The 26,595-nt window shown below is 42.5% G+C and overlaps 1 protein-coding gene across 5 annotated transcripts in view; it reads left to right on the top strand.

The window, feature by feature from the left end:
* The window catches only part of SUCO (SUN domain containing ossification factor), a 156,419-nt gene that overhangs the window by 37,393 nt on the left and 92,431 nt on the right, over window positions 1-26,595 (top strand). For all 5 annotated transcript variants that reach the window (XM_077452996.1, XM_077452994.1, XM_077452993.1 and 2 more), the window contains exons 2-4: window positions 11,484-11,589; window positions 18,732-18,833; window positions 23,336-23,481. In XM_077452996.1, the coding sequence (XP_077309122.1) occupies window positions 11,484-11,589; window positions 18,732-18,833; window positions 23,336-23,481 (354 nt within the window). The remainder of the gene's footprint in view (window positions 1-11,483; window positions 11,590-18,731; window positions 18,834-23,335; window positions 23,482-26,595) is intronic.

Here is a 26,595-nt window from a genome sequence, read left to right as displayed (position 1 = left end):
TAGTCACTCGCTGTCACTATTTAAAAAGAACGCGACAGTGCTGGGCTCTGCCCATCTGCCACGTCTTTCAATTGGCACAGGGATATGCAATTAGAGGAACTCCAGATGTTGCAAAACTACAAGTCCCATCATGCCTCTGGGTGTCATGCTTGTGGCTGTCAGTCTTGCTATGCCTCATGGGATTTGAAGTTCTGCAACAGCTGGAGGTCCACTAATTGCATATCCCTGAGTTAGCAGATCCCTGTGAATGTGAGAACTACAAGTACCCACACCCTTTGCAACTATTGGCTTGTAGTTCTCTGTGAACTACCAGGGCTCTGAGCGCTCTAGTTGGTTAATTTTTCTTCTTATCTTTATAAGTGTCCATCCGTATAAGGTACAGACAGTCTAAAGGAGTCTACATTGCACTTGCGTTCAGCAGATCGCGGGTGAAATGCTTTGCAGGGTCCTAGTTAAAATTTTTTAAAGTGTTTGTTTTTTGTTTTTTTAAGTTTTAAAATTTTTAAAGAAAAAGTGCATTGGGTGTGGGTGTGTGGTTTGTGTTTTTTGTTCTTTCCTATTCTCCCTCACCCTAAAAAAATAAAAAAAAATTACACACCATAAAACCAGTTTTTAGGTAGATCCTGTTTTTACAATCAGTACTGCAGATCGGCAGTGTAGTGAATTGAGCATTGTTTTTTGTTTTAAGTATAATTGTGGATTCCTATGTAGAGCATGTCTAGTCCTAACCATGTCTGGTGGTTGTACTGTATATTCGGCTTTCCTCATTCTTTTCAGTTTGCAGCAATGATACTTACAGCACATGTACTAAACCAAAATTTGTTGCTGACCTTTACTGCTCGGCTCTCCAATGATTTCAAATGTCATTTCATGCTGATCCAATTAACCTCTAAAGCCTCAGGTAAAATACCCTCACTGTTTAAAAGAGTTTTCACCTTGACCTTTTCTAGTCTGGTTACATTCCTAAAACGGAGATAAGTGAAATGCTGTGGACTCAAAATAAAAGTATAATTTAACAACTATTTTGGGCAAGCGGTTATTGTAAATCCAGTTTGGCTGTATAAAGTCTGCACTACCTGGCCCTACATCTGGCCCGTGTTTGTCGGTCTGTTCGAGAGAAGCCGGATGTTTGGCCGACTTCTGTCACACGCACAAGCTGGAAAACCAGCAACTGATGAATCCCGATCAGTGCTATCAGCCAATGGCAGAGAGTACTGATCAGAGTGTTCTGGTGGGAGGTAGAATGGTGTCACGTCCTGTCCCCCTGTCAGAACACAATAGCTCAGTGGGGGAGAATTATTTTAGTAAATATAAACTGCTGAATACCTTTTCCCATCTACAGTAATATAGCAGTATTGTGACTTCTATCAGTGTCTGGCTGAGTACTGTTTAAAGCTTGTAAGAGGAGTTTTCATTTTCCCCTGTCCTGAGGCTGCACAACCTCTGATCCTCTGCCTGAACAGTGCTTATTGGGCCTGTGGGGATGGGGATCACATGCACCCTCCAAAAAAAAACAAAAAAAACTCTAGCAATACACACACAACTGGGCATGTGCAGAGTGCCTCCTGAGGCTCTGTACTGTCAGGAGGTTGATTGGGGACAGTGGACGAAGGACAGGATCAAACGGCCTTTTTACAGAATGTGCGGGATTAACCCCCTTAGGCTCGGTTCACACAGGGGCGACTTGTCCAGGCGACTTTGCCGCCTGACAAGTCGCGCTCCGTTCTGTACTATGGAACCGTTCTAATAGGAGCGACTCAAGTCGCTCAGACTTGGGGGAAAAAAGGTTCCTGTACTACTTTTGGGGCGATTTCAGGCGACTTGCATTGACTTCTATACAGAAGTCGTTTTGCAAGTCGCCGCTGAAGTCGTTTGCAGGTCGCGTCTGTGAGTCGCGCTGCAAGTCGTGCCGCCCCTGTGTGAACCGAGCTTTAGGTTCCACAGCGAGTATAACCAGCACACTTTATTGCATATACAGACTGCTTTTCCTGTTCTGGATTTAGTAACACTTTAACCTCTCTGGCGGTATGATCAGTTCTGGATTTAGGTGCTGAAAGCGGTACAATTATTTTGCATGGAAATTTGGCGTTTTATATTGTAGTCCTGTAATTCTTAGGAATAACTCTCTTAAATCTGTTCAAAACAGTCTAGCAGACATCCCGGGTATGATAAAGTTTATAATATAATAAAAATTATTCAATAATGTAATCAAATCCTAAAACACTGAAAAAGGGACACTTTCTGGTTGCTATGGACAATCTCCAAATTCCAGGCAGAAAAAACAGTATTTATAATATAAAAGTGCATGCAGGGCATTGCACAGACCACTAGGGACAAAGGGGGTGTGTAATTTTTTTTATACAGTACTATAATCTGTAAGATTACAGTACTGTGTGTGTGTGTTTTGTGTCTTTTTACTGTTTTGAATTTGGCACCGATCTCCGCTCCCGTGCGCCGTAACGTCGCAGGGAATGGAGCTCGGCGGCATTCGGGCACTGTGAATCGAGCGGAGGACAGCGCGATCACACAGCGCGGAGGACATCGCTGGATCCAGGAGACAAGGTAAGTAACTCTCCCTGTGTCCTCCCTGTATCCAGCGATGCGACCCCGAGTCTGGCTCGGGGTTTCCGCTCGTGGAACTAAAATCCCAACCCGAGCCAGACACGGGATCACTGCTAGGTAGGTTAAAGGGGCGTTCCAGCCGCATTTTATTTATTTTTAAAAAATAGTCTACAAACCCTGTAGCTGCTGACAGGACGCTTACCTGTCCAGCGAGCCTGTGATGTTGGGTGGGGGGGTTTGATCGGTTGCTAGCGCCGCCATCTTAACGAAAGTAAACAGGCAGTGGAGCCTTGCGGCTTCACTGCCCGTTTCCTACTGCGCATGCGCGAGTTTCGCGCGGTGCTTTGTGAATGGCCCTGGTGTTTTCTGGGATATACTCATGCCCCAGAAGGCAACGGGGCCGCTCGCCGAAGAGGTGGAAGAACCGCGAAATAGGAAGAGACAGATTAGGATGACTGCCTAGCAACAGGGGTTTCTGGTAAATATTTTTTAAGAACATTAATGCTATTTTTTATTTTAAGGTGGCCCTCCACTTTAAGTATAAACATTGCCAAATTGTTACAATGGAATAGACTTCATGTGTAAGTGAAAAAAGTTTAACCACCTAAAACACTAGACCTTTTTCTGACATTTGTGAGTTTCAAGTTTAAAATCACTTTTTTTCACTTCATTTTTTTTATATAACGTGAAAGATTATACGTCGCAAGAATCATGATCTTTTTTTATTCTAAGCAAAAATATTGTGATTCTCATTTTGGCCAGAATCGTGTAGCTCTAATCTATGGTCTCTACGCCCCATTCACACTTTGTGTAGTGGAAACGTGCATTCCTGCTGTTTTTTGTTTTGTGTTTTTTATTGCGTTTCCGTGCATAGGGCTGCCTAATGCAACACCAATCTGCCAAATAAGCTCCTGTACCTTTTTTGGGCAACAAGCTTTGTGCTTTTTCCCAAGTATTTCAGCTTGCTTGACACAAATAATCAAAGCAAAATCACACTGAGTTTGGGCTGTTGAGAATGAATAGCGCCCAAACCCATGTTGTGCATGTAGCACTAACCCCTAAAGGAGCTGCTGAATTTTTTTGGGCTTACAGATTACCTCCCCCAACTTGTACTCATTGTTGTCCTTGTCTAGGGGTTCCCAGGGTTTCATACTCGTTGTTCTTGTCTAGGGGTTTCCCAGGGTTTCATACTCGTTGTTCTTGTCTAGGGGTTCCCAGGGTTTCATACTCGTTGTTCTTATCTAGGGGTTCCCAGGGTTGATAACCCAGTAACTGTAGAAACCGACACTTGAATTCCTTGTTGGGATTTTTATTTAGCATAAAACGGTTGAACAAACTCAGTCTCTAAGTTGGGAATAGAGGGTATCAGGGTAGAGTTTAGCTCAGGTGCTTGGAACTGCTGACTTCAACAAGTCTCTATGTAGACAATCCAGGGAACAGCTGCTCGCAACTGGACTCTAACTGTTGAATAAAGCCTTAAGTTTGGGTTTAGCAGCCAACAGGTAATTCTAGCTTTTCAAAGTATCCCACACAGACTTGGTTGGAAACTTGGTTACAACTGGAAGGGTAGAAGTAGGAACTTTTCTTACTGTACTAGAATCTTTCAGCCGGTCTGGCGATGCCATAAGAATTGTGGATTTAATGTCCATGGCAGCTCTGCTTCCAGGCTCTTACCGAGCAGCCAGCCTTGTGCGTGGCTCTCTTACTGAAGAGTCCTCCCCTGGTCACGTGTAGAGATGCTGGGCCTCTCCAAACCCGAGACTGCACCGGAACACCTTAAAATCCTCCTTCCAGTTACTGCGCCTCCAACTAGCCAGTTCTGAAGCTCGGAAACAGATGCCTCTGCACCCCAGGCTATGAGGGCCCCTGGGGGCTTGTCAGGAGGACCAGAACCACGGAGTCAGCAATGACTTCTGGACCGGAACCCAGAACCACGTGACTTTGGCACCTTAAGTACCCCTTCCCGGACTATGCAATGATAAAAAAAAACGCACCCACTGATTGGTTCCGAGATAGAGATTGGTACCCAATATGTCCAACCAGACTGCGGTCTGTAGCCTCCCACAGGTGTACAACCCCACCTATGACCAGGCAGAACTTCTATACAGCCCAGCCAAACTGATTCTAAAGTACAATTTAGCACAATTAGTCCCAAAACTCGTTAGTCTTGAGCAAAAACGAAATTTAAACATATAGCGTGTACTCGTTAGGAGGATCGGCACTACATACATTTTGCCACAAAGTCAAGGCAATGGTGCCTTAGTGATGGCTCACACCAGTTATCTCACAGGAATGTGCCTAGTGTTCCTGTGTGATGTAATCTTAGGCCCATTCATTTTAAATGGGCTGAAATTGAACTTGTTGGCACCAAAAGTAATGCTGGCACTCATTTTAAAAACTCACTGCAACCAGATCGCATGGTACTACTATACAATGTGATTCAGTGCAGGCAAATGCACTGAATTTGTGATCTGCGCTTGGGGTGTTCTTTCAAATCCATTGTCGTCCACAGAAGATCACACACCGTGGGTTTTGAATGCAGTGCAGGAACCCGCATGGAATTTACATTTCCTCCACTGGGTTTGGTGAGAACTGCCAATTGGAGGAGTCTGCTGAGGATGGATGGAGAGAGTCTGGTTGAGCAAGGAATAGGGTAAGTATAACCGCCTATTCCAATACCCCTAGACTTAACAAGCAATTCACCTTTGTAGTATGAGTGGGGGCGGGGCACCACTGCAAGGATGTGTCATTCTTATGCCCTGAGTTGGGCATTATTAGCTAGGCAGGTTTCTGATTTCAGAAACCTTTTTTTATTTTTTTATTTTTTTTTTCTTTCTCCTTTTTGCTTAGTACCTAAATTTAGATGTGAAGTATTGGTGTGTTGTGATGTTTCACAGCAAGTCGCAGTTGTGCTTTCATAGTTTCACACACTCCTTGCATCTGTTGAACCAGCTGGCTTTTTTGAAAGCTTTTAAACACGGCTAGCTGAAGGATTTTTTTCCCAATGCAGATTCAGAATGCTTGTGGTTTTCTATAGGGATGTCTTAAATTGCAACACAGCCGTTATTTTTATTTATAGACAAAGATCCTATTTCTTTGGGTAACATGTGCTCCTCTGGCAAAACTGGCATCCCTGTTTTTTACTTTGCGTCCAGCAGTTACGGTTTAGCGAAAGTGTGAAAATGTTAATTGAACTCATTAGTTGTCGGTTATCTGTAGGAGTTTGCCAATACGTTATGCATTGCAGTTTGCGCAGTTCTAAATCTATCTTTGGTGAATGGAGCATCTCTAAAGTACCGCTAACATTCTGTGGACATTTGTCTGCCCTGAAAAGAGTCGGCTGTACACAATGTTTGGGGTGAGGTTTCTCAACAGATACCATGCACTTTGCTATCAGTTATGGGTGTCTTCCCTGTACTAGTCATTAGGGGGGGATTAACAATGGGAACTATTGTGGCTTGAAGTATTGCTCAAAGGAATATTTTGGAAAATGTAAGTATTTTGCATTTCTCCTGCCTTCTTTTTTTTTTTTTAAAGGGTTAGTAAATCGCAACCATAAAAGCAGTCTGTATATGCAGTAAATCAACTTGTCATAAAAAGCACCAGGAAAGTCCTTGAATGTGGTGCAATACTGAAACTACACACCAGGGGTACTGTCTCACCGAAGACTTGGTGGTGCTATTGCCCTCAACTCCCGAACACTGTCCATCTTGGCACAAAAAAGTGGGGAGAGCCCCAAAGGAGTTCTAGAGGGAGGAAGGGAATGGGGCACCCGCAGTCTCGCCCTTAGTAATGAACTTTAATCAATGAAATTGTCACAAAAAATCACACAAATATATCAAAAACACAGACTACACGCAAAGTAAAAGTAAGGGGACAATGTTGATGCTTAAAAGCACACACTCTTCACATGCTTACCATAATCTGAGACAGAGGCATAGGACCTATAAATGTACAGTAAAGCACCAGGCGGGATGGAATAGCAGGAAACCACGATGGTGTCGGCCTGGATCAGGCTTTACACAAACCATGTGGACGTCTACTCACACCATGGGCCTTTGGCTTGGTAGGTATCTAATGACTCTAAATGATAAGTGACAGACACCTCTGTCCCCAATGGGCCAGCAGCTTCAATGGTGTCCAGATATAATCTTGGTGTCACCGTGTACCCTTAATGTGGAAGGTACAGTAAGAACAGGCAAGGGTGAGTGGCCCACCAGCAGTCACAGTTAAGGTTCTAGGCTTGAGGTGTGAGAAGAGGTCCACACTGCTGTGTATTGCCTGTGATAGGGGGACACCACCGTGGTTGCTTGCTATTCCACCCTACCTGGTTCTTTACTGTACATGTATCTGTCCTATGCCTCCGTTTTAGATTGTGGTAAGGAGTGTGCACTTTTAAGCAACAACGTTGTCTTAGATTTTTACTTTCCATGTAGTCTCTGTTTTTGATATGTGATTATATATATATATATATATATATATATATATATATATATATATATATATATATATATATATATATATAAATATATAATTTTTTTTTTTTGTGTGCATTTTCATTGATGTTTATTACTAAGGGTGAGGCTGCGGGTGCCTCATTCCCTTTCTCCCTCTAGAACTCCTTTTGGGGCTCTCCCCACTTTTTTTGTGCCAAAATGCAGTAAAACATGCTTTGTTAAACTTGCGGTGGAACCTAAGGGGTTAATCCTGCGCATTGTGTAAAAAGGCTGCTTTGATCTGGTCTTCTGATCCTCCACTGTTACCAAACCATCTCCTGATAAGACGCTCTTTGGCATCAATCACTCTGCACATGCTGTTTGGTGTGTATTGCTGGAGAGGGGGGTGCGTGTTTTTGTTTTTTTGGGGAGGGTGCATGTGATCAGCACAGAGCAATCAGCACTGTCCAGACAGAGGGGCAGGGGTCCTGCAGCCTCATAGGACAGTCGGAGTAGAATAAAAACTCCTCCTCCTATAAGCTTTGACCAGACACTGATAGAAGTCACAATACTGCTGATGAGAAAAGGCTTTTAGCAGTTTGTTTGCTAAAACAATTTGCATTTCCATGTTCTGTGTACTGTCAGAGACCATATATAGAGAATGCAGGGTCCTGGGTTTAGTAAAACCACCACATAAGATTTGTATTATAACAGTGCTCATTTAAAGTGTATCAGCTGCACCATAAATATGCCATAAGTGTCCGATCGCCTGTGCCAAGGTTTGAGGCACTTTTGCCAATGTTCTAATTTTAAAACCATTCTAAAATGGTCACCAAGTGGTGTAAATGCTATAGTGAGGAGGTGTGGACAGAGATGATTAACACTTCATACACATCTCCCTCTTCTTCCCTTGCTGAACGACCAGCAATGTAGGAAGGAGAGGAAAAAAGAGAAACATCAGACTGGGTATAAATGGTTGCGTGTTGTGTGTTCCCCCCCCCCCCCCTCCAACCAGCCGGCAGGCTGAACATAAAATGAAGAGATTCCCCCATGCACAAAGCGAAGCTGGGTGGAGGAATCCCCCTGCTGGGACGTTATATTCTGACTGTCCACTGTTGGAATACACTGATTAGCAGTGATAGTTTTCCAGCTTGATCCTTTAACAGAAGTCCCTCTAATGATTGACTTTTTTGTCAAACCGGGACAGCCACACACAGATCGAAATCCATCCAGTCCCTGCTATATTGGACACATTTTCAGTCCGTCTGTACATAGCTTTAGGAGGATTGCTGTAAAAGATAATCTCTTGTTTACAGCAAAATTGGAGTAGGCGCACTTGAAACTGAATCGCCACCATGCAATTAATTGGGATGCGCCACTTGATTTATTACAGGAAGCACCAATTGCGTAAATCTAAAAATTGGTGCAATTTTTGAATGCACCAGTCTTTGTTAATTTCCCTTATTTTGTAGCTGAGAGGTGACACACCAGTGTTTTTATGCCTGCAGTTTACATGCAAAAATGTATTTGCAGCTTTATAATGTATGAAGTATGATGGTTTATAACCATGGTTTCCCAGAGAAAAAAAAGCTGAAAATTCACGTAACCCACATGGTATTTCCTAACACACAACTGAAATGATCCCTTAGTACCCCAAAACAATTCTAAGTGCCCATTCATACTGATTCACTTTTTCCTCAGCGGCGATCGCTCCGTTTATCCGCAATGAGCTGGCGGATGACAGGGTGGTCGCTACACACTGTGCAGGGACCACCCTGTCAGCTCTCCGCTCTCCTCTATGGGGGATCGGATGAACATGGTCCGTCTGTCCGTGTTCATCTGATCCGCTCTGCAGACAGATATAAAAAAGGGATTTTCCTCTGTCTACAGAATCGGACCACAGCGGAGACTGATGATATCGGGTGTCAGCGAATGTTCATCCGCTGACACCCACTATCCCATAGGGATGCATGTATGTCCGTATTTCACCCAAAAACGGATGTGACACGTGTGAAAGGGGCCTAACTCGCCACATCTGAGAGTATGTGTAGGTCAGTGGGTCCCAGCAGCAAGCACCAGCAGTGTGAGTACTGCTGGTGACCGATGTTTAAATGGCCAATAAGGCTATTGCAAACAGCTGAATGCAGGTTGCACTAAGCAACCAAATCAGCTGTGGCCGATGAGGCAGAGCTTTGCTCCAGATGGCTGCAATGATTTGCCTCCAGAGTTCTCTGGCATAGCGGCGCAGGCCCGCCTGCAAAGGGAGGGGTGGAGTTGTCGTGCGTTGCCCTGCCATGGCGCGTGTGTAGCCTCTCTGTGCTCAACAGTGGAACGCAAATGGGATGGAGCACAGCCCGAAGGCTGGGCTCCTATGGGCAAAGAGACCTTGAACCAATCGCCAATAAAGCGGGGATCAGAAGTCTCCCACGCGCCAGGCAAATAAGTGGGATGGCCAACCCAAGCATCCCACAGCAATGTAATGATGGAAAAAATATATCAAAGACATTGGCAAACCAGGTAGGTGCCGTCAGGAGGAAGAAATGTGCCACCTAGTGGTGAGGAGTGATCAGCTCAAGCCCAGGAGTCCGTAAAATAGTATATTACCATTTTTTCTAGGAAATGTCTAGAACAGCAAAAACAACAATTTAATAATGCGCAAAACAACAACGCTGCACTCAACATATCTTAATCAAAATACCGAGATGGTTGTAAAAGGGAATATAAAAAATCACATTAAACATGATGTAATACACAGGTATGAAGTGGATCGGTAAAGCTACCTAGTAAGATGAGGTATACAGAGGATGTACTCTGTGCTCTACATATCTCAATCCCATATAGAGATAACCCAAAAGGAACATGAAAAATCGCTTAAGAAATTGCATCAAACACTATGTCAGAACTCAAAACATTATCTCTATTTTGAGATCCAACAACAGTTAATAGCGTGTAAAATAACTGCTCTGCATATCTCCGTCCCATATAAAGATAACCCAAAAGGAACATAAAAAAATTGCATAAGAAATCGCATCAAACACAGTACATACAGATATAAAATGGACTGCCAAAGCTTAACCTATTGTGGTGGGGCATTCAGGGGAGATAGTGTCAGTAACTGAAAGAACTGCCTATAATTAGAGGTCCAATTCGCACACCTGAAAGCCTTCCAAAAAGGGCTTAAAGTTGAAAGCCTCATTGAGATCTGGGGGTGCAGTGGCATTGAGGTGGAATATTCGCCTTGGTTCGCTCTGTAAAAGTAATTTATTGAAATCGCCCCCCCCCCCCAGGGTTTAAAGGAATGCGGTCCAAGGCTAAATAACGCACTTTAGGAGTGCAATCAATCTGCACTGTGTGGCAGTGTCGGCCAATGGGGAGATCCGGATCCTTTTTATTAATGCTCACAATATGTCTATTAAATTGGTTGCCAAAAAGGTAATTTTGGTTTTGCCTACATAAAAGCAATTACATTCGCACTGCATTAGGTAAACTACCCCTGCAGTGCGACAATTTACAAAGTATTTGGATCTAAATGACTCTCCATTGGGCAGCACCACTGCCGCCTTTTTCGGCCTGCTTTTTCTGTTGAAACGAATAGAAATGCATCTAAATGCATGTCTGCGTGCATTTGCACAATTTTACCACTCTGTCATGGATTTTTATGCATTTGCTATGATTTAATTGGAAAAATGATCAGGAAGGAATGCATTATTGGAATCAAATTTGGGATTAAGGACTCCTGTTATACACAGGCTTTTATTTGTCTCAGTACTGCTTATCTTTCTCTGTAGGTAGCAATGGGGATGCCACTTGATCCAGCCTAAGTTTAAATGCAGGTCAGATTCATCTGTGATCAGACTCTAAATCCTCTTAAACACATGCCACATGATTTCAGATGCATTTTGCATTTGCCCATCTACACATGCCTTAAGGCTCCATTCGCACATGATTGTGGGCAGAATCTCCGTGATTTGAAATGGCTGCAAAACGCATAGGCTTTTAGGAGCTGCCACATTTAGGTGAGGTTAAACCTCCCTCTCCCGAACACGGAAAAATCGCGTTCAGGATAGGCAGTCCTATTCCCTATAAATTATTTTTTATTTTTTATAAAGTGTTTCTTTAGATATACTTTGTGATCTTTGGACTGCTGCAAGGCAGTTCCTGTCATTGAGATAAGAAGTTCAGAGCAGGACACAAGGTCTATGCAACAAACATGATTGTTTCCACACACGTATACTGTATAAATGGAAATTCATTCATAAAAGCAATATTTTTCTAACTTTATCACACTTGATCTCCTGGTTTACATGTTTTGCTTATTCTATTTGTCACATGTAGATTGAAAACATTTATTACTCTGTACTTTAATAAAAAAAAAAAAAGTTAAAGTTTTGTTATTTGTTATACTGATATCTTAAAACATACTATTGAACGAAGCAGGATTTTCATTCAAATGTTTTTTTTTTTTTATATACTTTTCTATTTTAGGTTACCACCTGGCCATGTGTTCTGCAATGAAGACACCACCCTTCCTTCAACCCAATCTGCACACAATGAACATTCTGTAAATGAAGATGAGCATGTGAAGAAAGAGGTGTGTATTTAAATTTAGTGATGAGGAAAATATGATAATGCCTGCCCACACTAACATGCCAAAGGTGTGTGTGTGTGGTGTATGTATATGTATATGTATATGTATATGTATGTGTATATATATATATATATATATATATAATTCCCTCCCTTTAACCACTGAAGGACCGAGCCTCTTTCTGAGATTTGGTGTTTTACACGTTTTAAAAAACATTTTTTTGCCAAAAATAAACTTGTCTTATTTTTTAATAAAAAAAAAAAACAGTAAAGTTAGCCCAATTATTATTTATTATTATTATTATTATTTTTTTTTTATATATAGTCTGAAAGATAATGTTGTGCCTATTGATACCCAATGTGTCACGCTTAAAAATTGTGCTCGCTCATGGAATGGCAACAAACTTACCCTTAATCTCCATCGGGGAGGTTTAAAAAAAATTCTACAGATTGCATTTTTTGACTTACAGAGGAGCTCTAGGGCTAGAATTATTGCTCTCTACTGATTGCAGCAAACCTTGCATGTGGTTTGAACACAGTTTTAATATGCGCTACTCACATGTGTGTTTGCTTCTGCACACGAGCTCGGTGGGACGGGGCCCATTTGAAACTTTTTTATTTTATTTATTTATTTTTTTAAATGGTGTCACTTTTTGGACCTCTTAAACATGAGCTCTAGGTTAAAAAAACAACTCTGATCTCATTTACACTAAAATGCAATAAAGAGTCCCTTTTTAAGAGCTGTGGGTGGAAGTGACGTTTTGACGTCGATTCCGCCCCGACAACTGGCATGACAGTTTTTACAACTGTCATGCCAGTGGATGCAGGCAGTTTAGATGCTGCTGTTTATAGTGCTGGTGCTCTGCAGGCTCAGTTCAGGGCTTTTGCTACCTCTACTGACCACAGTGAGGATAATGTGACTTCCAGTAGGACACTTTGAACACTTTTGCCCCATTGCTAGGACTTACTATTTACGGAAGGGGGATGTTGGCCTAATGTAACGACTGAGAGACCTTGCTACATCCAGTTTGTGCAGCTTTAATGGCTGATAAAGCCGAGACCTGAACCTTCAGTGAGCAAAGTCCCAGTCCTAGATCTAATCCTTTTTGAAGAAATAAAAACTTCATGGGTTCCTGGTTTTAATGGGTTGAAACTGTTCGCTTCTGCAGAATCCAAAAACTTCTTCCAAACCTTATAGTAGGTGCTATTGGTGGAAGCTTTTCTAGCTTGAAGTAATGTCTGAATTACTCTGTGGGAGCAACCTAATTTCTCCTGCGTTTCCCGCTCAACCTCCAGACCCTCAAATTCAGAACCTCTGGATGTGGATGGAAGATGTTCTCCTGGGACAGAAGGTAGTGTGTGTGTGTGACCGGAAGTGTTAAGGGGTTGCAGAGGGTAAACCTGGACAGCAGCGTAAACCAGTGTCTTCTTGGCCAGTAGAGGATAACCACTAGGATTGTCACCTGTTCTTTTGTTAGGCGCTGAAGGAACCTCAGAATCTGAGGGAATTCATATGCCAGTTGGAAGTTCCATGGTTGGACGAGGGTATCCACTCCCGCTGAACCTCAGACTGGAAACCTTGTGAAGAAGGGAGGTGTCTTCGAATTGAGAGGGGTCGCAAAAATATCCACTTGAGGACTGTCCCATTGGTGGCAGATCCATTGGAAAACGTCCTGGTTCAAGGACCACTCATTGTCTAACTTCCTTCATAGGTGATCTGTGAGGTGATTCTCGAAAGCTGGGATGTAAGACGCTCTGAGGTTGGTGAGGTTCTCTTCGGCCCAGAGCATTATTGGGGCCACCTCATTGGACAACGACCTGCTGTGTGTCCCCCCTTGATTTTGGACATGGGCCACTGCCGACTTGTTGTCCATCTGTAGCAAAATGGATTTGCCTCTGAGATGATGCATGATTTGATATCACCATCCAGGCTGCTCTGAGCGCCAAAATATTGGACGCCATGCCTTCTGAGTAGAACTGCCATTTTCCCTGGATCAGCTGACCTTTTTGAAGTGGGCCCCCTAACCCAGACGACTTGCATCTGATCTAAGAGTGGTCCAGGAGATGGGGCCAAGGTGACAGTGGTTTAGCAGATTGAGGTTTTGTCCACCACCATAGACTAAAATTCATTGTACAAGTTATTAGCATTTTCTGGTATAGGGAGCTCCTTTTCCACTGGGAGAGGAATCCTCACTGAAAAGTGCACAGGTGCCACTGGGCCCAGGAAAATTGTTCCCAGAAGACTCAGGCAATTTGCTGCTTGACAATGTCTTGCTTGATATCACTCTCCCCACCTTGGCTATGATTAGTGGGATCTTCTCCGGGGGGGGTCTGGGGGGGACACTGCTCTTTGGGGTATTGAAAAAAGCTCCCAGATACATAATTTCCTGAGCTGGAGCAAACTGAGGCTTTGGATAGTTTATTAGCCTACTGTACCTTGTTAATGTGTCCACTACCTCTTGTAGGGGGGTTTGGAGCATCTCCTTGCATTGAGGCAGAACTAGGATGTCGTCTAGGTAGTGTAAAATATGTATCCCCCCTTCTCCCGAATACCTTTTTTGTAAAGGTTCTGGGGGCAGTTGAAAGGCAGACATCGAAAACCTGAAGATGGAGTTCCCTGACTGAACTGTAAGAAGGGCTGGAAATCGTGATGAATTGGAATATGGAGGTACGCATCTGAGGTCTATAGAGACCATCCAATCCTCCGACTGTACTGTTAGAATTGCTGTATTGAGTGATTCCATTTTTGAACTGCTCCAGACTAATGAATTTGTTTAGATGCTTTAGATCCAAAACCAGTCTCCAGCCTCCTGTTTTCTTAGGAACTAAAAAGATTGTGGAATAGAACCCTGAAAATTTTTTTGCAACTATTGACATATTGAATGAGAATCTCCCCCTTTTTTTTTTTATTTTTTTTTTTTAATATGGAACTTTGGATCTTGGTGGGCAGAAATGAAGAGCGAGGTGTGTGCCGCCTGAACCTCCAGAAGTGGCTGTGGGGGACCGTGGACATGACCTGCTGATCTGTGCAAGATTCCACCCAAACTTGAGTGAAGGCCCTGAGGCAAGCCTGCACTGGACCGGTTGGAATGGGCAGAGAGTCAAAATATTTTTGGCTTTCGGTCGTAGTAGATGGTGGTTTTTGTTTGCCCATCTTCAAGAAAGTTGCTTGGGAACCTCTCCAGCTTCTATATTCTCTCCCTGGCCTATATGACCTGGTATCCTTGTTCCTCTGTTGAAAGGAAGGCCGAGGTGTAAACTACTTCCTCCTGTTCCTATCCTGTAGTATCAGGCCACTCTTTCCTCCTGCCACTCTGTTAATGGCGGTATCAAGTTTTTTGCCAAAAAGTGCTTTTCCATCGGAAGGTATGCAGCACCATGTTGGTTTTGAAGAGGGGTCTGCTGACCATGGCTTTAACCAAAGTGATCTTCTGGCAGTTACTGAATATAACATGGCCCATGCAGGACATCTTAATATAACACTGGGTGCTTCTGCCATAATGTCTGAAGCCAACTTTAGTTCATCAAGGGCTTTGATAATCTCATGTGAATCAATACCCTGTCTCAAGGCTAACTCTGTTATCTGTCCAAGCTTTTGTCTCTCTGGAAACCAAAGTTAGGGCCACGGCTGGCTTACAGGCCCCACCAGCCGCTTAATAAGCTTTCTTGAGGTCTGTGTCAATTTTGCGATCAAATACATCCTTAAAGGAAACTACATCCTCTAAGGGCACGGAGGTATTTCTTGTCAATCTTGTAATAGAGGCGTCTACTGAAGGTAAAGAATCCAATAGCTGAGTATCTTAGCCTGATGAGGGGTATAACTTATGAAAGCGGTAATAGTAGACTGGCCTTTTTTTTCAATCTTCCGCCACTCCTCTGCAACTACTTCCCTTATCTCTTCCATAAGTGGGAAGGTTGGTGCCTTTCTTTAAATTTAGGAAAGTACTTTGTAGATTTGGTCGGAGGTTCGGGGGCTTCCTCCCATTGGATCGCCTCCTTCACTGCGACTACAAACTGCTCAGTTAAACAAAAGTCAAGAGGAACAATGCTCCTCTGTTGCATCTTTTTCTTCATCCGAACTGACATTGGCGCTTCCGCAGAAAACTCAATCGTTGACTGAGTTGCCAAATCCCGAGATGAAGCCAATTCTTGGAACGGAGTCCTTTATACATTTTTTCATAACATCTATGGACTCTTGTTTTTCTTTTTTTGTCTCCTGCTGCTTCCAGAAAACATGGCTTACAGACCAATTTCTCTGGAAGCGCTTCTCTACTGCAGACACAGCAGTCTTGTTTCTGGGGTGGGTGGAGTGGTGAGGAGAGACAGTTCCTCTTGCCATATGTCGGAGAGCTGTGGCTATGAGATCCATGGGTTGAAGAGTGCTCCCTTCTAGAGGAACTGTGACCCTTGGACCTCCTATCCGGTGAATTTTTGTGGGATTACTGACGTTGCAGGCTGTAAGAAGAAAAAAAGACCGGAAACCTGTGTTTTTTTTTTTTTTTTTTTTGTTTTTTTTTTTTTTCGGAAAAGGGGGAAAAAAAAAAACCTGAATGCTCTTTTAATGCACTTACCTGGAGTTGCAGCCCCTTACCTATTGGTATGTTGAGGAAGGATGATACTGGACTGCGGGAGGCAACTGCCAAACCAAAAAAGTGTGTGTATGTATAATATAAAAAAAAAAGAGAGATATATATATATGTATGTATGTATGTGTGTGTGTGTGTGTGTGTATATATATATATATATATATATATATATATATATATATATATATATATATATATATATATATATATAATTTTACAACTTAATCATAATTAAATATTTTATAATTTTAATTACTTTGGGCTGGCTCCAGCCTGTTACAGCACGAGACTACCAGGAAATGTTTTCCCACTGAGAGCCTCTGCCATAATGAAGCTCACTTTTATATTGCCAAGATGGCCACCGATGGCTTCACGAGGCTACCTGCACAAGTGTCGGTGATGTCACACCCTGTGCTCCGGCTCTGCAGGAAGTAAAACAAACACAGGAGAGGAGCACGAGGCATCGAGACATGCGCAGAGTTGGGGGAAGCATGTGAACGCCGTTTTACAGCCACTCCGGACTTCTAGCCATTACAGCTATCCTCGTGAGTTATTTAGCCATAGTCACCACTAGCCAGAACCAGAGGAAGCATGCAACTGGGGAAAACCCAAACAAGGGGCTTTCTCAAACCAAGAGCAGAATATGTGCAGAATCCCAGAGGGAATGCCTGGGCTCCTAAACCCCACAAAAAGATCCATATTAAAACGGATTTCCAAACTTATTGGCGCCTTTAGCAGCCGAAGTATTGGGATTCCATATACAGGGGAGTATGAACCTGCAGTGGTGTACCAATATAGTGGTATGGTAAAGGCTATATCCATCATCCGCAATCCCGTAGGTTTGAGGACAGAAGAAAGAATGGGGCACGACTCTATAAATAGTTAAATTGGTCCTGTGGGTTGGTTGGGGGTGGGGTAACCAACCATGTGTATGCTGCCATGAAGGCACCAGGTAATACTGAAGTCCAATTCACAAGTGGACCAGAGTTTAAAAAAGCATGCAATATTTACCACCACGGTTTTGCTGGTGGTATCGCATGCAGTATTTGTCAAAAACAGCACAGGGGTTGAATGGACCCAAACACTGTTCTGTGACAAATAGCTGGTTGCTGAGTGGGCCGGGAAGCCGGCTGCCGGGTTTTTAACAATGGGTGACAAAAGATGTAAAAAAAACAAAACAAAAAAAAATGGCTATTAAAAATGATGGAAAAAAACTGCATGGGGTACCCCACCAAAATCCATACTAGAACCTTATCGGAGCGTATGTGTGTGTGTTTACACGTAACTTTTTTTAATTTTTGGCTTTTTTTTTTTTTTTACGTTCAGCTGTCCGTCGTTGAGGACATGGTGGCAGGCTTCCCAGCCCACACTCTTTAGCAACCTGCTCAATGCGGTAAATTACCGCATTAACTAATGTGGTCATTACCGCTAAATCAAACAAACGCCACATTCGCTATTTTTACTGCGAAATTCTTAATGGATTGAACACTTGCACAAAAAACACCTTTTTATGAGCCGATATTTAACTCTTAGTGAATCGACCCCTTTGTGTCCCTCAATGGACTGCCAAGAAGAGGATTTTGTAAATGTCACTGTGACCAGTATTGACAGGGCTGACCGTGCGTGTTGACCTGCATGCAAACATTATACTGATGTGTGCCTGAAATGTTGTTTTAAGGGATTTTGAAAGTTTTTTTGTGTAAACAATTGACATTCCCCTGTAACTTTGATCATGGGCTGCCTGGGGCTGTTCTCATGAACTTCAGGTTTTGTCACTACCTTTTTAGAATATGCTTTCCAGCAGAATCCTTTTGTTCCTCCTTTTGTAGATGACCTCCAATGTGCAAGAAGATGACCCCTTGGGCACGGTCATAACTAAGTTATTAAATGTGTGAGGATGTAGACCTCGTGCTTTTGAACAGTTTTTTTTTTTTTTTTTTTTTTTTTTTTCGTTTTTAAGCCACTTTATGTTTACATAAGCGTCCCTTTTTGCTAGTGACAAGTGTCCTTGTGCTTTATTAATTAAATGCAGCTATATACCTGATTTCCAAGCGAGGCTCAGCACTCACGTGACCTCCTTGTAAGTTTTTTTTTTTTTAGGGTAGCAAACAATGTTACCATTGTGTTATGTTCAGGCTTTTTAAAGTAGCATTCCAGTCGTAATTAATAATAAAAACAAATGCATTTATTTGATAGGCATGCAGGAGCACGGCCCCGAACGCACACTGCCAATGTGAAAATTGTGACGCTATCCTCCCACCGCAGCCATTAAAGAGAGCCTTATAGTTATTGAAAAAAAGACGGGGAGTCGCTTGCACTGCTACCACCTACTACATACTGTATGTAGCTAGTATTACTACAGTATATTACAGAACACCCAGTGACCTTGTCATTTTTGTAATGGAGACAGCTTGGCCAAAACCAACTAAAGTTGAAATTCTACTTTAATTCTATAGAGAGAACAGTCTGACACAGTATATTGGTTTTATGAGAAAGTTAAAAATGTATGTGCTATTAATTCATTATTACAACTAATTATTTTTGTGTTCAAACCATGTAGGAGGATAAGGAACAGCCAAAGACTTCAGAAATAGTAGATTCTCTATCATCGGGACACGTGGGAGAAGATCTGCTATTGGAAGACTGCACAAAAGATGAAAAGGTCTTTTTCTTGGTTTTCCCTAATAATGAAAAAGCAATGCTATATTCTATTGTACATTTCTCTTTTTAAGGCTACATTCATACTTGCAAATGTGCTGGATAGCGTTTACATGCGAGAACGCCAGTGAAGGTTCCCAGCAATTAGCTCCCGGAGGCAGCCCAATTGAAAGCAATGGGAGGTTGCTGGCTCTCTCAGCTAATTGTGGCTGCTTGTATGTAATCACTATGCGTTGATCGGCTCAATCTGTGTAAAGGGCTGATCACTTGTAGGTGAATACGGCATAGCGATTGCACTGTGGTTTGCTTGGCAGGAACTAGAGCTGAACGATTAATCGTTAAATTGCGATCTCAATTAATAAAAATGCTATAAAACTATCCCCTATTTTGTAAACACTATAACTTTTGCCCAAACCACTCAATCGCTAATTGTTTTTTTTTTGTTGTTGTTTTTTTTAACCAAAAATATGTAGAATAATACGTATCGGCCTAAACTGAGGGGAAAAAAATGTTTGTTTTTTTTATATATTTTTTTTGGGGGGGGGGGGGGGGGTTATTATGGTAAAAAATTGAATTTTTTTCAAAATTGTCACTCTATTTTTGTTTATAGCACAGAAAATAACTGCAGAGGTGACCAAATACCACCAAAAGAGAGCTTTATTTGTGGGGAAAAAAAGACGCCAATTTTGTTTGGGAGCCACACTGCACGACCGCACAGTGCCGAATTGCAGAAAATGACCTGGTCCTTTGGCTGCAAATTGTTCTGGGGTTTAAGTGGTTAAAGACCAACACACACACACACACACACACACACACACACACACACACACACACACACACACACACACACACACACACACTTACTTTTTTTTTTTTTATAGCATGTGGTCTTTTGAACACAATTTTTTTTTCGGGAAAAAATGCACTTAAATTAATATTAACCACTTCCCGACCGCCGCACGACGATGTACGTCGACAGAATGGCACGGGCAGGCATAAGGGCGTACATGTACGTCCCTGCCTTCCCGCGGGTCGGGGGCCCGATCGGGCCCCCGCCCGGTGCCTGCGGCGGTCGGTATTCGTTCGGGAGCGATCCCGGACGAGGGGGGCGGCCATTCATTCATGGCCACCCCCTCGCGATCGCTCCCGACGAATAGAAATCGTTCGTGACATCACTTCCTCTCCTGTAATGTAAACACAGGAGAGGAAGTGATGTATTCTCTCCTCCGTGTCGGTATTTTTCGTTCCGACACCGAGGAGAGAGGATCGGTGAGTTGCACCAACACGTCACTACACAGTAGAACATGCCAGGCACACTCACACCCCCCCGATCACCCCCCCAATTACCCCTGCCCCCCAGTCACAGTGACACCAATGTCATTTTTATTTTTTTTTGCATTGGTGTCATTTGTGACTAATAACTGTTAGGGCAGTTAGGGTTAGCCCCCTTTAGTTCTAATGTACCCCCCTAACCCCCCCAATAAAGGTTTAACCCCGTGATCACCCCCCGTCGCCAGTGTCACTAAGGCTGGGTTCACATTGCAGCGGTTTATGAGAACGAATGTGATTCGCACCGCACTGCAGTGCAAATCACATCCGATCTCTGTGCGATTCGAGTTCAGCCATACAGATAGTATGGCTGAATTCGCATCGCACCCGCTGCAAATTCGCACGGGACCCTTTTTTTTGGCCCGCAGCAGAATCGGATCGCATGGGTGTTCACACCATGCGATCCAAGTTTGCAGATCGCACTGCGATATGCGAACTGATCTGGGGGTGTCATTAACATTTCACTGACACTCCCAGCAGTTCGCATAGGGCAGTGTGAACTGCCGCCGGGAGGCATGCGATGCGGGAACCCGCCGCGGATTTGTGGTGTTCCCGCATCGCTCCAGTGTGAACCCAGCCTAATAAGCGATCGTTTTTCTGATCGCTGTATTAGTGTCACAGGTGACGCTAGTTAGGCAGGTAGGTATTTAGGTTCGCCGCAGCTTTTTATAGCGCCAGGGACCCCCATATACTACCGCATAAAGCCCCCTGATTGCCCCCTAGTTAACCCTTTCACCAGTGATCACCATATAACTGTTGCAGGTGACGCTGGTTGGTTAGTTATTTTTTTATAGTTTCAGGGCACCCGCCATTTATTACCTAGTCTCACTAGTGTACCCCTAAATTTAGGGGTGTCTACTTTCCAAAATGGGGTCATTTGGGGGGGGGGGGGGTTTGTGCCATCTTGGCATTTTATGGCCTTCAAAACTGTAACGCCCTTAGAAAGCCTGAAGGCGGTGCTTGGTTTTCGGGGCCCCGTACGCGGCTAGGCTCCCAAAAAGTCCCACATATGTGGTATTCCCGTACTCAGGAGAAGCAGCAGAATTTATTTTGGGGTGTCATTTCACATATACCCATAGCATGTGTGAGCAATATATCATTTAGTGACAACTTTGTGTAAAAAAAATAAATTTTTGGTCATTATTCAATCGCTTGAGGCAAAAAATAAAATATTCAATGGGCTCAACATGCCACTTATCAATTTCCTTAGGGGGTCTACTTTCCAAAATGGGGTCATTTGGGGGGGTTTTGTACTGCCCTGCCATTTTAGCACCTCAAGAAATGAGATAGGCAGTCGTAAACTAAAAGCTGCGTAAATTCCAGAAAACGTACCTTAGTTTGTAGATGTGACAACTTTTGCGCAAACCAATAAATATACAATTATTGACTTTTTTTTTTACCAAAGACATGTGGCTGAATACATTTTGGCCTAAATGTATGACTAAAATTGAGTTTATTGGATTTTTCTAATAACAAAAAGTAGAAAATATAATTTTTTTTTTTCAAAATTTGCGGTCTTTTTACGTTTATATCGCAAAAAATAAAAATCGCAGAGGCAATCAAACACCATCAAAAGAAAGCTCTATTTGTGGGAAGAAAAGGACGCAAATTTTGTTTGGGTACAACATTGCATGACCGCGCAATTACCAGTTAAAGCAGCGCAGTGCCAAATTGTAAAAAGACCTCTGGTCATTGACCAGCAAAATGGTCCGGTCTGAAAGTGGTTAAAAAATAAACTAAACAGTAGTTAACACAATTATTTTTGTATGTGAAAGATGTTGCGCCGAGAATCGTGATCTTTATTCTAAGCAAAAAAATTGCAATAATCATTTTATCCAGAATCATGCAGCTCTAGCGGGAACTTTGCAATGTAACAAGGGTAGCGAGTTCTCAGCAATGTATAGTTCTCAGATTGTGGTTTTGGGGCCGCGTTTTATAGGTACCGTCACTGGCACACCGTCTTCATGTTCATGGGGAAACTCCCATTTATTGGTGCCCAAACCTACTTTCTACTTCAGTCTTGGGTCACTTGAAAACTAGGTCAGCCCCCAGTCTGTTTTGTTGAATCTCTAATTTACAGTTGCATCAGTGTTTTTAAATTTGCTTTGTATGTTAAAGTGGTTGTAATCCTCAGACATGAAATATGAACAAAGTATATCCATCTTTAGTGTGTACTTTCTATATTAAGAGCCCCAATTATCATTTCTGTCTGATGCTTCATTCCTCTGCTATCTGCATGAGTCATTTCTGACAAGTTACAAAAGGTGACAGAGGGACCTCCAGGTGATTGGCAGCCTCAGTTTTTTTTTTTTTTTTGTGTGAAGGGGGTGTCCTTTCCCTCCAATCACCCTTCAGAGCTCCTCTCACTGAGCTCTTCAGAGTGTAATTTCAGTTCTCGGGCCCCTTTTTTCTAACAGCTCAGACAAGCGTTCTAAATTCTGGGGACTAGTTTGTATCGTGTTATACCCTGAATATGGGTGTAACATGTTATGAAGGGTGAACTTATCCTATTAAATATGTTTTGTCATTTGAGATTTAGACCCCTTTCACACTGAGGCACAAATAGAGCTTGTAAAGAACCGCTCCTGTCTCTCCAGTGTGAAAGCCCGAGTGCTTTCACACTGGAGCAGTGCGCTTGCAGGACGTTAAAAATAAACTCCTGCAAGTAGCATCTTTGGAGCGGTGTATACACCGCTCCTGCCCATTGAAATCAGTGGGGCAGCGCGGCTATACCACCGGCATAGCACTGCTGCAACAGTGCTTTGCGGTGGTTTTAACCCTTTCTCGGCTGCTAGCGGGGGGGTAAAAGTGCCCCGCTAGTGGCCGAATAGCGCCACAAAATTTATGGTAAATCGCGGCGAAAAATAGTGGAGCTTTACTGCCGATGCACCAACCTCCTCAGTGTCAAAGGGGCATTAAAGGGAAACTCCTGGATTCTGCCAACTTTGGACTCTCTACTTCCTTTTCCCTTCACAAAAAATGGAATTGGAATGATGAAAAAAATTGACTTTAAACAGAAATGAGGATCTCTTAAGGAACAGGTAAGCAAGTGGATTGCTGATATGATGTGCCTGTATGGCGTACAACTTTATTTGACTGTCGACTTTCTCAAGGTTGTTTTGTATTAGCTGATTTCTGGTTTTAAATTGCTTTCTGTTGACATTTGTGTCTGCACAGGACAAGAAAATAGAACCCGGATTAAACGTACCTCTGGACAATATTGACCTTAAAGATGTGGAAAAAGCAGCTGTGAACCTGGCTACCAGTGTTGAAAACATTTCCAGTTCATCTACCTCAGAGATCCCGCCGGTTCCACTGCCTGAGTAAGACTTTTTTTTTATTTTTTTTTTATTTTTTTTACTTGAACCTTTTCATGCTGTCCTATTTGGCGTGTAGTGTATAAACTTGCCACGTCTTTACAATACTGCAGCAAAATCTGAAAGCTAAATTCCTGTTTGTTGCTTTCCTTTGGGCCTTTGCAGTCCACTTGTGCATGTTTATGTATGGCTTTGAAGAACCTAAGTATGATTTTGCAAAAAAAAAATTCATACTACTTTTGACAAAACAATATGAGTTCAGACCTAAACACCTTCAATATATATGCAATCAGACAGGACCTTGTACTATGTAGCTGAATATAAATCTGAAGGAGATTGAATAAGAAAAATATATGGCCAGCTAAAGAATTATGGGAGCTGCCATTGCTAGTATGTTTAGAATCCGCTGTCTCCCTGGCAGTACATATCATCCTGTGGCTTCTCTGCTCACCGAGTCAGTCACTGTTCTGTAGCAAACTAGCAGGTCAGCACTTGACAAGCTGTATACTTTTTCCAAAAGTTATTGCTATGCAGTGAAGTCATAGGATGAGCACAACAAATGGGAAGCTAACAGCTTCCAAAGTCTGTGCTGGCAGCTTCCTTATTTTTATCATGACAGGTGAAGGAACATGAACAGCAATGTGTCAGGGAGGTTTTTTCCTTTACTTGTTTGCTGAAATTGTAAATGATTACGGATGTTTAATCAGTCTAAATGCCATCCTTGGTGTAGCAGTTTGTAAAATGAAACTTGCATAGGAAGAGCGATGAGGTTACTGATCTACTAAGAATACAGGTTTCCTGACTGTCTCTCACTGATTTGACAACTAAACAAGCAGAGCTACATTATAAAGTTAGTGATTCCTTTAGATGACCACTGAAAACTCTTAGGCCTGATTCACACCTATGCATTTTTAATGCATTTTGCAGATTTGCACTACAGTCCATATAACATGGCTTCCTATGGAACACGTTCTGTAGTGCAAGAATGCAAAAAGCACTAAAAATGCATAGGTGTGAATCCAGCCTTAAGCAGACATTAAATGTCTTGAATTTTGGGCCTGCTGACACCACCCAAAATTTGACCTAAAAATTGAAGAAGCAGGGTGTTAAAAGTTGAACTGAACAGTGCTTGCTGCCTATATACAGTAGCCAGAAACAGGAGATTGACTCGCACTGTTTATGGTTAGGATTACAATTACAAATTAGCTGCAGTCACTGTCTGGTTATTCTGCAGGTGCTGGCTGTCAGAACATTGTACAGCAGTGGTTCTCAACTCCTGTCCTCAGGACCCACTAATGGGCCAGATTTTAACCGCTTCAGCCCCGAAAGATTCTACCTCCTTCCTGACCAGAGCACTTATTGCAATTTGGCACTGCGTCGTTTTAACAGACAATTGCATGGTCATGCAGCGTTGCACCCAAGCAAAATTGACTACCTTTTTTCCCACAAATAGAGCTTTCGTTTGGTGGTATTTGATCATCTCTGCAGTTTTTATTGTTTGCGCTATAAACAAAAAAGCGTCATTTTTGAAAAAAACGCATTTTTTACTTTTTGCTATAATATTCCCCAAAAATATATACATTTTCCCCTCAGTTTAAGCCATTATGTAGTCTTCTACATATTTTTGTTATAAAAAATCGCAATAAGCGTATATTGGTTTGTGCAAAAGTTATAGCATCTACAAAATAGAGGATAGATTTATAATAAATATAATTTTCTCTCTATCTTTTTTTTTTTTTTTTTTTGTTGTGACTGCGACATTATGGCGGACACATCGGACAATTTTGACACCTTTTTGGGACCATTGGCATTAATATAGCGATCAGCTCAATTATAAAAAAAATTTATTACTGTAAAAATGTCACTGGCGGTGAAGGGGTTAACACTAGGGGTCATTGAAGGGGTTAAGTGTGTCCTAGTTTGTGTTCTAACTGAAGGGGGATGGGGACTGTGCAGGAAAGAACAGATTGCTGTTCATACTCTGTATGAACAGACCATCTATCACTTCTCCCCTCAGAACCGACAACTGTGTGGGAGCGTGATCGAGACCACCGGGCACCCGCATCGGCTCGTGGGGCGCCCCCTAGAGGCCACAGGGTGAAGCGACGTTGCATAACGTAGTTTCGCCCAGCCGTGCCATTCTGTCGCAGTATAACTGCGGTGGCTGGTCGGCATGTGGTTTAAGTATTACCTTGAGGAGATGCCGACTACAATACTGCAATCACTGAGCAGCAAATTATATCACCTGTGATGTATTTCAGTTATCTTCCAAACCTGGCCTTTTAGTAGGTCCTGAGGACAGGAGTTGAGAACCACTACTGTACAGCAACAGGAGTTTCGTCCCTCCATGTGGTTTAGTGTGGATGGGGAATCCTATGGATTTCTCATGTTTTTGGAACATGATCTCGCCTGAAGAGACGCGTGAACTTATTTATTTTTATATAGAGATTTGTAGATTGGCCACTAGAAGAGCCATGCTGTGGTTGTGTGCATCGGCCCTTAATAATCGGTAATAACTTTAGTCTGTTTATAGTCGAGCTAAAGATCGCAAAATGCTTTCTTCTGTTTTAAGAGAAAGTAAACTTCCCTCTTTAAATGTTACCTATATGTAAGCCTTTTATATAGGCTTACCTATAGGTAGTGTAAAAATATCCTAAACTTGCACAATTTCAGATATTTACTGTGCATGCAGCCAGTGACATCACTGGCGCATGCGCTCTGAAGGAACGAGCAGGCAACCTCTGCAGTATGGGCGCAGCCCCACTACAAGGGAGGATAATTAATTTCCCTGAGGTTCGGCTTTTAACAGAAGTTTAAAAAAAAAACACTGGCAGGATCAACAAGTATTAAAACTTATTTTTAAATAAATATATTATAAATTTTTTTTTTTTTTTTTTTTTAATTTGAAAAAAAAGACAGTTACCATCCCTAAGTAAATCAGAACAAACCAGAGAGCCCTAATGGCGCTCATCAGTCCATTCATACCAGGAATGTGCATTATCTTGTAGCTACTTGTAAGAAGAAAAGTACATGGGAAATGCAGCGAGGCAGTGTGTATCATACTAGAGACATTACCTTATCCCTTAGCTGTATGACTACGAGCAACTAAACCACTGAATG

This window comes from Lithobates pipiens, unplaced genomic scaffold (genome assembly GCF_037356315.1).
Source record: "Lithobates pipiens isolate NorthernLeopardFrog02 unplaced genomic scaffold, aLitPip1_a1.2 Scaffold_23, whole genome shotgun sequence".
In the NCBI taxonomy this organism is placed as follows: Eukaryota; Metazoa; Chordata; class Amphibia; order Anura; family Ranidae; genus Lithobates; species Lithobates pipiens.
The sequence above is the reverse complement of the archived record's forward strand: the minus strand, read 5'-3'. Positions and strand labels throughout refer to the sequence as shown.